This window comes from Grammomys surdaster, unplaced genomic scaffold, assembly GCF_004785775.1.
Source record: "Grammomys surdaster isolate TR1022 unplaced genomic scaffold, NIH_TR_1.0 218, whole genome shotgun sequence".
In the NCBI taxonomy this organism is placed as follows: Eukaryota; Metazoa; Chordata; class Mammalia; order Rodentia; family Muridae; genus Grammomys; species Grammomys surdaster.
Genome location: NW_021604663.1, coordinates 1,194,259 through 1,210,372, shown reverse-complemented (window position 1 = coordinate 1,210,372; position 16,114 = coordinate 1,194,259). Strand labels below are relative to the sequence as shown.

At 46.8% G+C, this 16,114-nt stretch overlaps 1 protein-coding gene across 2 annotated transcripts in view; it reads left to right on the top strand.

The window, feature by feature from the left end:
- Nucleotides 1-16,114, top strand: part of Pacrg (parkin coregulated) — a 421,199-nt gene that overhangs the window by 374,757 nt on the left and 30,328 nt on the right. Inside the window, exon 9 of one of the 2 annotated variants that reach the window (XM_028772756.1) lies at nt 14,982-15,025. The exons of the other annotated variant lie outside the window; for it this stretch is intronic. Coding sequence (XP_028628589.1) covers nt 14,982-15,025 — 44 coding nt within the window. The remainder of the gene's footprint in view (nt 1-14,981; nt 15,026-16,114) is intronic. 2 annotated transcript variants of the gene reach the window in all.

Sequence of the window (16,114 nt, the reverse complement as noted above, 5' to 3'; positions counted from 1 at the left end):
TTCTGCCTTTTGTTTACTGTTTGTCTCTAGACTTATCTAAATGTCAAGAAGTACAATGTAGTTTGTCTCTTATGCCATGTGGATTTCTATCCTCTAAAACTCACGGTGCTAAATAAACCATTCTTGTCATGACTGTTCCAACATGAACACACAGTGAGGCACAGGACTTGGCACAGAGTGGGGCCGGAACTCGGGGAGCTGATGAAGGCCCCATGAGCTCCTCTAGCAGCTGGAAGGCCAGATTAAAGTGCGGTGGAAAGCCATCTGCAAGCTGCCTCAGGTCAAAGCTACAGTCTTTCCAATTAGATCCCCCACACCATAGCTGGCCATCTGTGACAGTGGCCCACAAACCGCTATAACTTCACCACAGCCCATCCTAGAAGCTTGCCACTGTCCCATCCCATCTGTAAACCAAGGAAATTTACCTCCCTTTCCCTGGCCCCATCCAGATCAAGAAAAATCCTTTGCTTCCTTTTCCCCTGTGAACCGCTCTATTCTGTTTTGTATTGTGTTGTAAGCAAGCTCCTTTGAAAAGACAAACTCCTTTCAAGCAGAAGCTCAGAGTATCTGGTGTAGTTTGTCATCTGTCCCCTGGGGACCCCACAGACTTTCCAATAGAGCCAAAGATAGTTCCACAGCCCAAACCCCCTCCCAGATACAGCCACCTCCATACACCACAGAATGGTAACTGGTACCAGCATTTCTCTCTGCTCGGCCAAGAGCAGAGATAAAGACAAGAAAGAGACTTGGGTGCCAGGCAGAGAGGTTGCTGAGTGTCTCATGGGTAGGTGGAGAGGGATCATGTGCCCACGAGAAAAACATCCCCCTTTGTATTTCATTCAGCTGTCACTAAGAATCAAAGAAGGCATTGGTACCCGCTGTTGTGCACAGGACTCCTTAGGCTCCCAGCCGGCGGCCGCACTCTGTTCTATCCTTACATTGTATTTGCATTCCGGGTATTTGGGGGCCAGCGTTAGTATTTTGTTTTGTTTTGTTTTGTTTTGTTTTGTTTGCATGCACTTTGTCAAAAGAAATCTTCCTGCCAGTCTTCAACCATTCAAATATTTTCACACTCATTCTATATTATAGTAGACGCACGCTATTCTGAGAAGCGGCCTCTCCCCTGCACGTCCATCCTGTGCCTATCTGGATGGGGCAGCGGGGAAGCCATCACTTCATCCTGCCAAGCCCTGTGGCCCTAGTATCCAAGAGACATCTAAGTCTAATCAAAAACTCTTGGACATCAGACAACTTTTGGGTTTCTGAGTTGTTTTGTCTAAGCAAAGGCCCAGGCTCACTTCCAGGGAAAGCACACAGCCATATGCCAGTGCAAAGCAACACAGGACCCGGCTTGTTCGTAAGGAGACTCAGAAGAGGGAGAAGTTGTTTTTTTAGCATAGGTGTTTCTTTAGCCCCAGTAGAAAAACAAAATACTAACATGCTGACAATGGTTAGTGGTCTGTACACCGCAAGCCACAGTCCACCCATGGTGCTTGAGCCAACACCAGTTCACCTGCAGAGCAGCAGTAGCCCTCAAACTTAAATTTTTTTATTGTATCCCAGAGAGTCTCAAAGACAGAAAACTAAACAGATGTACATTTCCATTTTGTAAAAACAAACAAAACGAGCCTCTTAATAAAATCATTAAACTGGATTGTTAAATTGATTCCATTGGTTTGTGCTGGCCAATGAGCTTCTATCATCAATATAGATTTAAAGAATGACTATGACTGAGAAATTCACAAATGAATTCTGGTTCTGGGCATGAACCATTTACAAGGAGGCAGCGTCTCTCACTCCCAAATAGCTACAGAGCATTCACATCGAATAGCTACAGAGCATTCACATCCTGGGAGCAAACTCACAGCGGCTCAGGGTTGAGGAGTCTCCATGAGTAGCAGAGAAGGCCCTGGCACCATCTTGAGACTCACAACCCCACAGTTACCTGTGGCCGGTGCTAGTGAGATGGGTCAGTTTGCCCAACCGAACTGGATGACCAGCTCCATCCAGTAACCAGCCTTTGGGCTAGCTCCTTCAGGCAACCCAAAGTCAAGAAGCATATGTTTACACTGACAGCTTTTTTGTTCCCCTGGTGACAGCAGTTCTGAGGCAGAGAGGAAGGGAAGGTGGAATAGCCAGCAGGAAGTGCATTCAATATTCTCACTCATCAGACTCAGTCTCCACCAGCAGGAGCACCCACACCCAAACCCTTGGGCAACATCGCTGTTTTGACCACTGACACCATTCTTCCAACTGTCCCTAAGGCCGTAGACACTTCCCCCAAGGAAATGACAATTCCACCATGACTCAGAATAGGTGTCAGAGCCACTAAAGAACAGAAAGTTAATGTACTAGAGACTTTAGCCCAGTGGCTGCCTGAAAGAAGCCCCTCCCCGTTGTCAGTACCCCACCCCTAGTACTTAGCAGTGTGCAGCTACACATTAATTATCAGCTGAAATGTATGGAGTCTATCCACTCAGCTGAGACTCCCTCCAGGACACCCTAGCTTTCTGATTGCCCCTGAGTTCTCTTCCAGTGATGCTTGGCCCAGGCTTCTGATCATGTGCATAGGTTCTTTGGACACGTCAACCAGAACCATGTGACTCTGGAAAGAGTGTAGCTTCTAGCAAGACAAAAGATGGTAGGTAACACCCAGCCGTCACACAGGGCGTTATCTGCCACAGAAGGAGAAATTGAGGGTGAGCTTTGGAACTCAAAGTAAATGGGGGGATGAGGGGACTCATGGTCGGTGTCAAGTGAGCATGCCTGGGGTGGAGAGGTCAAGAAAGGGCTAGCTCGTGCATGCATGCATGCGTGAGTGTGCGGTTTTCTTCCCTATCACTGGTATGGCCTATTTTGATTTCAGAAGCATTAAAAAAAAGTTACATGCTAAAAGAACCCAGAGGGGAAAAGTCTTATGACAATTCTAAGAAACATCTTTTTGGTTGGGTTCATTTTGTAGTTTCTGAACAAACAGAATTTTTTTTTTAAATTTGAGAACAAATGTTTAAACCTCTGTGTAAACACCGAAGATTTTAGAGGTAGGATGGACATTAGATTGTCTCTCCAAAGCCACCTTTTTTGCAGGACAGGAAACAGAGGCCTGGGAAGTTTTCCAATCTGGTTGCCTGGCTCAGTGAAACAGTAGCAAGCCATCTCAGAGTTAAAGCTGTCTGCACCCCAGGCCAGGCCTGACTGCACTCTCCACTTAGAACCATGATGCCTGTTCACAGGTCAGAGTAACATGAGCCGAGAGGTTAAGCAACACAAAACCGTTCGCCAGGTGCCTCTCTAAGCCAGAAACTCCGCGTTAGGTCACTGCGCTCTGAGCTAAGGCATTCCTGACGGTCTTTCCATTGGAAAAACCTACAGCTAAACCAGAACCAAGGAGCTCATGGGGCCGAGGAGGAGGAGGAGCCTAAAGCTGTCTGTCACTTATAGCACAGCCACTGAAGCCAGGGCTCTAAATCCCACCCTGCAGCGGACAAGCTGGCCCATTGTTACCCCACACTCGGTCTTGGAGGACAAAGCAGTTGTGAAGGATCACTGATGTCAGCACATAGTCTGGGTTCCTTGGCTCAGAGTGGGCACCTGTGGGCTCTGGGGAATGCAGAGCGCCCTCTGCTCAAGGTCACTCACTGTCCAAGGCAAGGCGACCCGAAGGCCTTGCCGACAGTGTGAATGAGAGGTGGCACCTCTTCTCTGCCTGGACCCACCCAGCCACCACAAGCCACAGAACTTTGGAGACCAATGTGGGCCCCACCTATCCACTGGGCGGCCGTGAGGCAGAAATAATCAGAGCAAAGATGATTCTGGCCTCGTACACTGTCTGGGGCCCTGGTTCCCTTAATATGCTCTTCCAGTCAGCTAGGTAATTATACAAACCACAGGCTTTCTCAGGCAAGATCCTGTTCCAATCAGGGTGAAACCTGGGTTTCTACAGCACAGACTAAAGAGCCCGTGACACTGAGAAGTTAGTTACATCACCTGGATGTAAGCCTACCATCCTCTGGGGACCCAGGACCCCGCATCTGTGTCCCTGGCAACATTTGCAAGTCCAGGTCTTCCCTGGATGCAGCCTCAATGCAATGCAGATGTCACTGTTTCCAAGATGTGAGAAGACCAGGAAGGGAGAGTAAGCAAGGAACAGAAAGGGCCAGCAATCCATGAGGGCAGAGCCAGCTCCAGGAAGTCTGCTTGTGACCCAGTATAGTCCATAGGGTTTAGGAAAGGCAGGCAGGTGACTCACCCTCAGACGCTGCCGGTGGGCAGTGGCCTCTCCAGTGCGAAGAGGCTATCACTGTGGTCCTCTAGCCCAAGAGTGGGCCCAGGCACCAAGCGGGAAGCTGGATTTACTGAGAGTGTGTGTGCGTTGGCAGATCAGTGAGGGAAGATGAGAACCTGGGATGTAGGGCGGAACCTACAGCCAAGTGCTCTGACCCCACAAAGGTCTCAGGTTTTTGGTTTTGGGGTTTTTTTTTTTAACAGCAGAACCAATCATTGATAGTTATGAAACGTGCCCTCCTACCTCTGGTCTTCAGAGGTCATCCTGCCTGGCTTTGCACTGTGTTTCACTCTCTCTGAATTTTTGGTAGATTCTTAAACAAATTTGAATAGTCTTCATTTAGCAGACAGGAAGGCTGTATATCTAAAATAAATTTGTCTCTAATATGCTATATCTCAAAACCACATATCAGTTAATCCTCCCCCGCTGAGTCTGAATGCATGCTTTATCAACTACTGAATTCCAGCTCCTAATTCAGTGTCTTTGTGTTCAACAAACACAAGGACGATGTAGTCCTGGGTGCCGGAGACACAGCAGAGAGCACAGCCCAGCACATATCTGCATCTGCACAGAGGCTGGAGTAGGAGGAGACAGGCTGAACAAAGGCAGCTGCCATCTAGACAGCTACCAGGTGGGGATAAATTCCACGAATAAAAAGTAAACATATGAGAATCCAGAGTAGCTGAGGTACAGTTTAAAATAAAGTACTCAGGGAAGAACAGGACATGAAGAGGGGGACATGGAAATTGCAAAGGATGATGGGTACACGCAGGAGAAAGCATGTGAGAAGTCTTGAAGGAACAGCATGGCTGTGTTCTGAGGCCATGGGAATTGAAGAGATGGGAAGTGAATAGCCAGCATCTCAGGGAGAAACTGATGCTCTGTACAGATCACAGCTCAGTTGATTCAAGGATCAGAAGCACAGCTCACGTGTGTGGAGAACAGATGTCAGCATGTAGGCGTCTGCCATGTGGGTGTACATCCTCAGCTTCCTCTGGCTGTAAGGCACACAGCATCCTGAGCTGCCAGACACGGGGCTCTTGTCTCTGCCTCTGTCTTCACTCAGTCCACTGTTCCCAGGTGCTAAGGGTCTTTGGGGCCGAGCTTGCCCCAAGCTCAGCACGGGTTCACAGCTACGGTTGCAACTTCAGTATATTCGAAGAGACCTCATTCTGTAGTTACCTTTATTTTTGCTGTATTTTTAATTACAATTTTATGTATGTTCACTTTGCATACTGGCTACTCTCACCTTCCATTTCCCCTCCCACTCCTGGGCACTCTCCTCATAAACATGTCTCATGCGCGCCTGTCCGTGTGCTTTGGTTTCTGATCCACTGAGCTTGTTCAGGGCCTTCTGTGCAGTGCTGAATTTGGAGTCATCCATTGGAACCTGGTGGGTTTAGCAGTGGGCCACAACTAAAGGCAGTGATTCACCCTGCTCTTTCTAAAATCAATCAGTGGCCAATAGTTCACAGGTAAAGGAGGGCCTCAAGGGTCCCTCTCCCTTCCATAAGCGTCTGTCTGTAGGGCTGGTCTTGTGAACACCCAGTCTTGCTGTGACTTAATGGTTATGATAGTTGTTTCATGTCTAAGGACTGGCATTTTGGAGCCCTTCACCCTGTCTTCTGGTCTTACATGTGCCCCACCCACTCTTCCACAGTTGGACTCCTTTAGGGACAGGCCCACATGTGTTGCTTAATTTATACATCTTGTGCAGCCATGAGTCGCCACAGACTCCTGTTATTTGAAGGAGAGGCTTCTCTGGTGAAGGCTGGCACGGGCCTTGTCTATGGGTATACACATAGGTGTTTCAAAGGCATTTGCTACTGTGTCAGTTTGGTTGACCATCAGAAATATGTTCCCACATGGGCCCAGTCCCTCCCCAGGCCTGAGCTGTCAGCCAGGCTTACAGTACCAGGTATTGATCCCCCTGCCTCTGTGGAGTCTTGAATCCTTTCGGTGGATAGTTATCTTGTACAGTCAAGCCACTGTTAACGGACACGCCTTGTTTTCCAGCTGGTTTCTTTGCACTCCTTTTATGCTCTCGTCTCTCCAATGCCTCACCCCCTCCCTCGTTACTTTTTACAATCTATGCTGTACTATCCAGCCCCCCTTCCTTAAAGTGATCAATCCCCTCACCCTGCTGACCCTCCCCGCCCCACCCCTGCCCCATTCCCCTCGTCATTTCCTGGCTTTAGCCCAGATGTTCATGCTGTATGCAATATAAAGAGTTGACACCAGGATCATCCTGAGGGAGACCATATAATGCCTGTCCTTTTGGACCTGGGTTATGTCACCTAGAATAATCTTTTCCAATCTCATCCATGTCCCTGCAAATCTTTATGATCTCATGTTTCTTTATAGCTGAGTAGTATTCCATTATAAATGTGTACCACGTCTTCATCAGTTGTAAACAGAGGTTGTGAATGAGTGATGAGCACAGATCTACAGGTCTCCCTGTGGTACAGCGTGGAGTCCTTTGGGTATAAGCCCAGGAATAGTATATCTGGGTGGTATAGTAGTTTTACTTTTAGTGTTTTGAGGAATCTCTAGACCAGTTTCCAAAGTGGCTGTCCTGGTTCATAACCAAAATGTCCACCACACCAGTGCTTCTTGTTATTGGTGTTTTGGGTGATGGCTACTCTGCCTGGAGCAAGAGGGAATCTTAAATTACTTTTAATCCACACTTTCCTAATGGCTACTGATGATGAACACTTTTTTAAGTGTTTCCTAGGCATTTGTATTTCTTCTTTTGAGAACTTTCTATTTAGTAGTTCTCTGAGTTCAAGTCACCCTAGCCCACAGAGCAAGTTCCAGGACAGCCAAGCTTAGGCAGTGAAGGAACTCATGGAAAACAGAACGATGGTGAAGAGATACTTGAACAGGGGAGCCACGTTCCAGTCCCAGCAAGCAGCAGAACTCAGCAGCTTCGTCCAGGTGGCTCTGGCTTTAGAGTCAAGAACAGAAGAGTTTATGGAATCTCTTGCCAGAACTAAAAAAGTACCTGAGGCCATATGTATGGCTGGGGGGGTCCCTGTATGGAGGCCCAGAAAGGCCATTGCATGACTTTGTGGCATTGGAGTTTGCCTCTGTCTCCTGAGTGCTCAGACTAAAGACATGAACCACCATGCCTGGACCGCCATGCTGTCCTTCAGTTCCTGTTCAATATAGATCTTTATAAGCATGTCTGCAATGCCTCAAGATTTAGATGAAAGGTTTGTGTTGATCCAGATCAAAAGTGTGTATCATCCCACCTCAAGATCTGGATCAAAGGCATGTAGCCTTCCTGCATCAAGAGCTGTGTCACATTTCTGGACTGTAGCTTATTCTGTATACAGTCAAGTGTACCACTAAGAACAGCCATCACCATGGGAGTGTGATCTTGCCAAGAACAGACAGAAGCTTAAGAACACAGCAGCCATGTGACCAACTATGCCACTAATGAGGCTAACCCAGTGGAAGCACAATCTGAAAATTAGAGATGCCTGTCATGTCAGCTGCAGTGCTCTGTTCCAAGAGTGAGTCACAGAATCAGCCCCTGTAAAACCACATACATACACACACATATGCACATGCACACATACACACATGTGTACACGCTCACACACACACACTCATGTACTATTTAGCCATATAAAAGAATGAAATCATATTGTTTGAAAGAAAACAGAACTGAAGCTCATCATGTAAAGGAAAATAATAAACCAGACTCAGAAAACAAGTGTGCATTTTTGCTCATGTAGAATCTAGACCGTGTAGCTGTCTTCAAGATGAGAATAGAAGGCATGCTGTTTGGGAGGAGAAAGGGGGCCCATGGCAGGGGCAGGTGAGGGGACTTGGGGTGATACTGTTAAAGGACATCACATTCATGTCAGAGCTCCTAATGGAATCCACCATCTCATGCACCTGATACAGAGCAATCAAAACCAAAGACGCACTGGCCACAGAAGAGACCTCAGGGCCCCTTCCACTACTCCTTGGATAGAGGTGTTCCGAAGGACCACGGTCTGTCTCAGCTCCTCTGTTCCTGTCAGCCTGATAGACTAAGTCCCTCCTTCCTGCCATGGGTTCATTACAGAAAACTGTTGAAGTTAAGAATATTTTGTGTCCCCATTCAGGAATATTATCAGTGAGCTGGTAAATCACGAGGGAGAAGAACATTCCAGTCTTTTTTATGTCTCTTTACATTAACCACATTTTTCAGAACACTGTTAGGCAGCCATCCCTGCTCCAGTTTTTAAACTGAACTCAATGAATCTGCCCACTAAGCTCCCTGGGTTTCTTATGTGCTGCAACTCTTTATTATGATAGGGAAATAGACTGCGCCTAGCATTACTAAATCTTTAAGAACCTCGCACGATTTCTCCTTCATGAGGAAACTGGCTCTGAAAAAAAACTAGGAATATATACACAGTCGTCTCATCAACTAAGACAAGAGGCAGTGACCAGGAACTCAGGAGTTCTGATCCCAGCCCCGTGTGCTTTCCAAAGCCAGGCAGACAGACAGCTTGGACACAGCCCATCTGGAGTGCAGCAGAACCTTGTGTTCTATGGTGAGATTAGAACATGGCTGCTTAGGAACTGTCCCAGAAATTGGCCTGTGCTCCCCAAGGCCACTGGCCAACCGTCCTCACCCACATTGCTTATTTGGATGTTTCTTGACTGTTAAGATCAGTTAGATGTACCCCCCATGGGTCCTCCAAACCCAGCTCCCCTGCTGACGCTCAGCCACTGACACTTGAGCATAGTCTAGGAGTGTCTCTGTCACAGCTCCCATCCTCCAGGGGCCCTGAGGTCCTCTCGTGTCCCCTCGTACTGACTCAAGTGACCCAGCCTGCCATCACTCCAACTCCACCCACGCCTCACTTTGGGCCTGGAAGGAGACTAGCTTCTAGAACTTTCTGCTCTGGAAGCGGGTTCTAAGCACTGCTTCTCATCTTTCACCTGTCCCCTTTTCCATGTCCCTCCTCCCCAGCAGTTGTCCCTTCCCCATCTAGAGGTGGTGGGGCACGGCAGTCCTCTGAGGCCAAGGGAGGAGGAGAGAAGCTGGAGAGGAGAGAACGTTTCCACGCTGTGGCCTCTGGAAGGTCTCCCGAGTCCCAGAGTCGAAACACTGGTGCCTTCATAAAGAAGATTCTCCTCTCCCTCACAGGGTCAGAAAGTCCTCCAGCTCCTCCAGCCCAGGTATCCTGTCACCTCCATGTTAGCATGTCTGCTTTCCATCTTTGTGGGCCCTCAGTAGTGTCACCCACTGCCCAAGTACTGCAGGCCGCTGCTCACTGCCATCCAGGCTGTCCCCAGAGCCCCTTTCCCCATCATCAGGCCCCCGGCAGGCTCCTGCCCCACCCTCTTTCTGGCACCAAGCACATGGGCGGGGATCGTCTTGGTCCCTTCCAGGCCTCAGTGGCAGCACACAAAGAACAAGGGCTGATTGGTCTCTAACCCTGCCATTACTCACTGCTCAAGGCTCGAAAGCGCTCAGATTTTCCTGCCCCTTCTTCCCATAGCTCTGGCAATTGTACTCCTGTGGCCACAGTCACTCTATCTCCGTTCCTAATTGCCATTGTAGAAATCTGTGCCTAGCTGAAGCTTGGGGAGCTGCCAATCAGTGCTCTCCCTTCAGATGTAAATGTGTTATGCAAATGCAGTCTGGGGCCCCTGAGTGGGTTCCCGAGGCCATCCCTGGATAGAGACAGGAAAAGAACACAACTGGGAACGCAGAAAACAGAGACCATGCCCTGCCCTCCTTCAAGGCTGGAGGCTGGGAGAAGGCTTCCTGTCTCCAAGCCTCCCCTCCCACTCCCAAGGCTCACACGGAGTGCTACTTGGGGTCACTGTTCCTTGGCCTATGTGCCGCTAGGGACCTGGGCATGCTGCTTCCCCAAGATCTCAGGCCCCTAGAGGGGAGGGTGACATTATGCACAGAAACTCTTCTTCAATCACCAATCTGAACAATCCATTAAAATCAGTTGTATCTAGTGGCACTGTATCCACACAGATACCTTGCCATCCCAAGGAAAGAAATCTCTGAAAAAAGGGGTGTATGACTGATCACTAGAGGTCTTGGCTCCGCATCCATGGGGCCCTAAGCTGCCTCTGGTCACCCTCACTTCTGCCTCCTTGCTCTTCAGCCAGAACACACTGTCATCTCTCTGGGCATCAGCTGTCTCAGAGGATTCCTCGGATCTCTCTGACAACAATCTAGTCCACAGAAAGTTCTCGGCCCATAAATTCATAAGCCCTCCAGCCCATTAGGCATGTGACTTTGGGCTCTGCTGTGCCAGGCACTCTTCTAAGCTATATGCAGGATAAATTTATGAACCTTTTTGCCGGGACCAGTGCTTCCAGCTTCAAGGTTGTTTATTGGTGTTATCATCGAATGTGAAGAAAAAAGTTACCAATAGAAATGTATTCTGAAATAAACTAAACTCTGGGAAAATGCCCCCAGCCCGTGGTGGTATTGAGCTATTTGTCCTTATTTGGAATGTAGCATTATTTAAATTACCACAGCCCTGCTGTATCGTTCTGAATTTGGGAGAAGGCAAAAGGAACTCACTCACCCCTGGAACATCATTTATGTTGTAAAGTGCTTTAAAAAATCAAAAACCTTTCAAGTGAAATTAACTTAAGAGGAAGTGATTTCTTAGTTCGTACCTGCCCCTCAGCCTCCCTGGGAAGAGAAGCTACATGGAAGTGTACACTTGAACTCTGAGTCCAGGGGGAATCTCCTTCATGTAGATTCAAGGTAGCTTTGTAATTACCCAGCAGCTCACAGCGCCTTATCAAATGGGATCTCTCTGATCTTCTTAGAGAAGATACCATTTCTCTTTTTTTCATGTCTAACAACAAATCACAAACTAGCACATGCCTATGAAAGCCATTTATGTCTCGGCTTGTCACTCGGATGTGCCATGGGCATGTCATCATGCCCTCCCCTGCACCGGTTCCATCCAGAAGTCTCCAGTGATGTTTCTTAGGGAAAACAGACCTAGTTTGCCTAAAATATGAATTTGTCTGATAATGTGAAAAGCAAATATATATTCTTGCCTCAAGGCCTCAGTTTTTAACAACTTTTAAGTTAGATATTTTGCCGCTACACCTCATATGATCATCCTCCTCACTCATCCCCCAGACCTGTTATCTGTAGCCAAGACTTTGAAGAAAGGGAGCCAGAAGCTAATCATTGTAACAATGGAGCCCATTCCCCAAAGAAGAGCAGTTCGCTAGAGCATGCCCCCACCACAGACTCTAGGCGTGAGGATCACGTGACAGCCGCATTTCCCTTTCCCCTTGTGGACAGCTTACAGAACACACTGCATGCTGGGGACCAGAGCCCCATGCCTGTGAAGGCCTCTTACTGTGAGACACAGCAGTTCTGCACACCCCTCGCCTCCGGTGACAAAAGCTGTCGGCAGTCTCTGTTGGTCGTGCAGGCAGCAACAGTGGGAAACAGTCTCATGGGAAGTACATGATACTTTCCCACCGGAATCAGGAACTAATGACCTAGAGTGAGGTTAAAAATGGCATCCCCTAGACACAATTTATGAAAGGCCTATTACCTAGCAATTTCATAGTCGAATGCAATTACGTCCATGTTATTAGTACATCACGAACGCCACTAATATGATTATTGTTTTGTGTGGTATCACAGGAAATTGATTTAAATAGATTTACATATTTTTCAGATAAAGGGCACTGCTAAGGTAGATAAATAAGAAATTAGATGTTGTTGTGAAAACAAATAGCTCGCCAAAACTGGGCTAGATCACCTTTGCAATGCAAGCATAGATATAATGGTGCCTTTTGGTTACTGTCAATAGTCTATAGTTCCAAAGGTGATTTTCTTATTTAAAGGAGTCACTTGACTTCAGCTCACTAGGCCCCTTTACAGCACTTTTAGCTTCCTTTTGTCAGTGAACGAGGATCAAGGTATAATGGAACATCCTGTCCCAGATTTACCCAAGACCAGACGCATTACACTGTGTAAACTCACCTGCCTACACCTCAGCTCATGTCACCAGGTCAGCCAGGTTCTGACAAAAGGAGGCGTGGCCGCTAGGGGAGGGGGTCTCTCTGAAACCCACGTGATTTCAACGTTGAAAGATCACGCTGTCAGTCTGGGAGTTCAGTCTTTTCAGAGAGTTACTCCACATTCACTGTGTCCCTGTTATGTGCCAACTCTGCACTTCTGTGATCTGCGACTGGGACCAGGCACTTGACCAACACAAATACTAGTGGCCTACTGAAAGAGCTTGACATTGACAAAGAGGTCAGCCTGGTGGTCCTGAAAAGGTTACCCAGGGGTAAGATCTCGGCTAGGCTTGGGCAGAGTCCAAATGGGACATCTGAGGTCAGATGAGCTGTAGGTCCAGCTGTAGGTCCAGCAGGAGGGAGGGAGACTATCCCAATGCAGGCAAAAGGCAGGGGAAACAGAGAGCAACCCTACAGGCTTAAAATACCTGCACTGTACATGGAAAGGAGATGCTTTGCTGAAAGGAATCTGGGAGCTGTATGTAGAAGGCATTAGAGGGAGAAGCAAGAGGTTAGGAAATGAGCATTTTTCTCAGTGGCTGGCCTCATGTGGGAAAGTTCTGAACCCTCTGAAGATAGCTGTCGTCCCTGGATGGGAACGACAAATGAACTGATAAGCTGGTCAGCCCCAAAGCACACAGCTACGCCATCTGTGCCAACACTCGATGATGTGAAGTTAGACTGAAAGAATTCTGAGGAGCAGCAAGCTGACACACTCACACTTGCCTGTGAGGCCCTAGTGAGAGCTGAATGAATGAATGAATGAATGAATGAATGGATGGATGGGTAAATGGATAGATGAATGAATGAATGAAAACATAATAAGTGAATTGGGTCTGTCATTGGGCTTCAAGCATCCTAAGATTCCTGGAAGCTTTGTCATGGGGGTCCACTGCATTCTGACGTACACACAGGACTAGCTTTTCCACAGAGTAAAAACAGGTCCTTACCCTTGTGCCTTTCAGGAACATCAAGGCTTCCTCTCTCAGGGAAGCGGGTCCAACTAACAGCCCCAAGCACAGCAATGTGAATGGCGGTGAGATATCCGTCCTGCCTCTGGTGTTCTGGTGAGGGTTAAATGAGTTTAATAGATATAAAGAACTTGCAGTCACAAGTATAAGAACACTGTCGGTACTGCTGCAGCTACAAGCCCAGCGAGTTCTTCCTTCTCTTCACAAAAACTCTTCCAGCCCAAGTATAAGATAAAGAAGATTCTTGATTTCCTTCAACAGGGAAAATTCTCCTGCTTTTCCTTTAAAATAGCCCTGTATTTCTCAGAACCTAGTGAACATGTGAATGATCGGAGTGAAATATTACATCGGGATTTTGCTTTAATGATCACAAAAATAAAAGCTTGTATCTTTATACTTGGGATTTATCATAACAGACTGTGGCTCAAGGCTGAATCAAAGAGTATTACTGTAATGTTTTGACTACTAAATATTTTACTTCTGGAAATAATAATTTGATCCATAAATTAAAATGGATTTCAGAGTATCGCCAATTATTAAGCTTTAAAACATTCTGTCCTTACTTCCTAATTAGTAATAATGGGCCAACTCCCCAAAAATCCATTTATATTTAATCAAATTATTACTCGTATCTGGTTAAATTCTGTTAGAGCCACCACAAAAATATTCTTATGCATCTCTTACTGGTGGGTTTGTCTACAAATATCAGTTATAAGAGTTAGACAGACAGTGTGGAATCTGAGATGGGGGTACACACCTCTAAGGCCGGTACTTGGGAGGCAGAAGCAGGCAGATGTCTGTAGGTTAAAAGCCAACCTGGTCTCCGTAGCAATTTCCAGGCCAGCCAGGGCTATAGAGTGAGACGCTGTCTCAAAAACAAACAAATGTGAAGTGAAATTATCTCCACCCCACACTTGGGAACAGATAAAATAACTGTAAAACCGGAAACTGGATTTAAACTTCAAAGCTTATGAGTAAATATGACATTGAGGGGAAGATGGCATGCAAAGAGGAAGTGTGTGTTCTTAGAGAATGCCATACAAAGGAAAGGATGGTCTCCAGTCACTCTCAAGACATCTGTCTGAACTCTCTGGTCAGTTGAGGAGAGAAGTCTTTTGTGACAATGAGTGGGGCAGTTGCCTGGAGGTGCCAGGCAGGATAGGGGGAGGGGTCTGGCTGACAGAGTTCAGGCTCACAGGCCACAGGCCAGTACAAAACCAGTGTCAGCTTCTGGGCCCCTAGTTTGGCCTGTGTAGTGGAGGGGCTCCGGCCTCACTGCCCCCTAACCTGTGCCTATCATGTCCTTGAAGCAAGGCTACATGCTAGGGGTTTTGTATGCACTGCTCCACCATCTGCTGTGGGGAAACTGGGAAAATTTAGGTTTTACCCACAGTCTCAGCCAGGCCAATGTGGCACCCAGCCTAGCCCAGCCCAGCCCAGGCTCCCACTACTCTATCTGTACACAGTGCTGGGCTATTAGCTACAGACCCCCACTTAACTCCTTACTGTGCCCAACTTTACCACAGAAAAGGACTGGGTGTTGGGACTGCCTGCCCAGAGCCTGGCCAACCCACCCGAGCACCACGGCAGCACTTGTACTGGAAGTGAGTCAGCCTGCAAGGATAGAAAGCATCTCTGTATAGCCTTGGCTGTCCTGGAACGCTCTCTGTAGACCAGGCTGGCTTTGAGCTCAGAGATCCGCCTGCCTCTGCCTCCCGAGTACTGGCATTAAAGGCGTGTTGTGCCACCACCAGCAACTTTAGAAAGAATTTAAATCCCTACTCTGCTGAGGATTATATGTTCAAGATTATAAATTCCCCACAAGACCACACAGTCCTGCATTTATCCTGTGTGGCATTCAAACCACCACACAGCTAAATGTTGGTCCCTTAAAGCACCTCGTATGACCTAGTATGATTAGATTTCATCCAGAAGGTGTTTCAAAGGACCTAAAACAGATTAAAAAGTGATTATCCCCCTATATATCAACCCTCCTTACACTAACAGATCTTAACTCTCAACTTCCAAAATGCTTAAAACTTATTTAGTTTATTCACACTCTCAGAACACATCAAACCAATCCCCCATGAGATGTAAATTATTTCTCCAAGTGAAGGCTGACTGAGTGAGCGGACTTTAGCACATTCTGGACAAATTCCTAATCCTGGCATAATGGAGGCGCTTCTGATATTTCCCTAACTGCTTCAGCAATGGCAGAGAGGGAAAGATAAGAAATATTCAGACTAGTTATTTACTGCCAAGCCACTTTTAATTCTGAGAAGAACATACAACAGATAAGATGCTGAGATTTTGAATATGTGGCTCTGGAAAATATTAATTTTAAAAGAATAGAAGGTTATCCAAATGACATAAAAATGCAGTGCAATAACTTTTTACAGAAAAGCCAGTCACTTGCGCACTGAAAATATTTAAGTATTATAAAATCTTCCATTCAAATAATCTGCAGTTTAAAATCTCAAAAATAAATTATTTACAAAAACATTACTTCAGACTTCTCCTAGAATCAAAGCCATTTGCTTCATTTGTTTCAGAAGAAAGTATCAAAAGTTCAATGTAATCTTCATGTTTTTTTTCTTGACAGCTAAGTCCTTCTTCTTGTTTTTTTTTCTTTTTTTTTTAAGCTGTGAGCTACGACCCCAGCCCAGGTGGGCTTCACTTAAGTGTCACAGGTCAGGTCATAGTTTACCTGCTTTCATGTGGTGCTCCTTTGTGCTTTATTCTTACCTGAACCTCCTTCAGAATTCAATGTGAACTACTGTTCTCTCTCTCTCTCTCTCTCTCTCTCTCTCTCTCTCTCTCTCTCTCT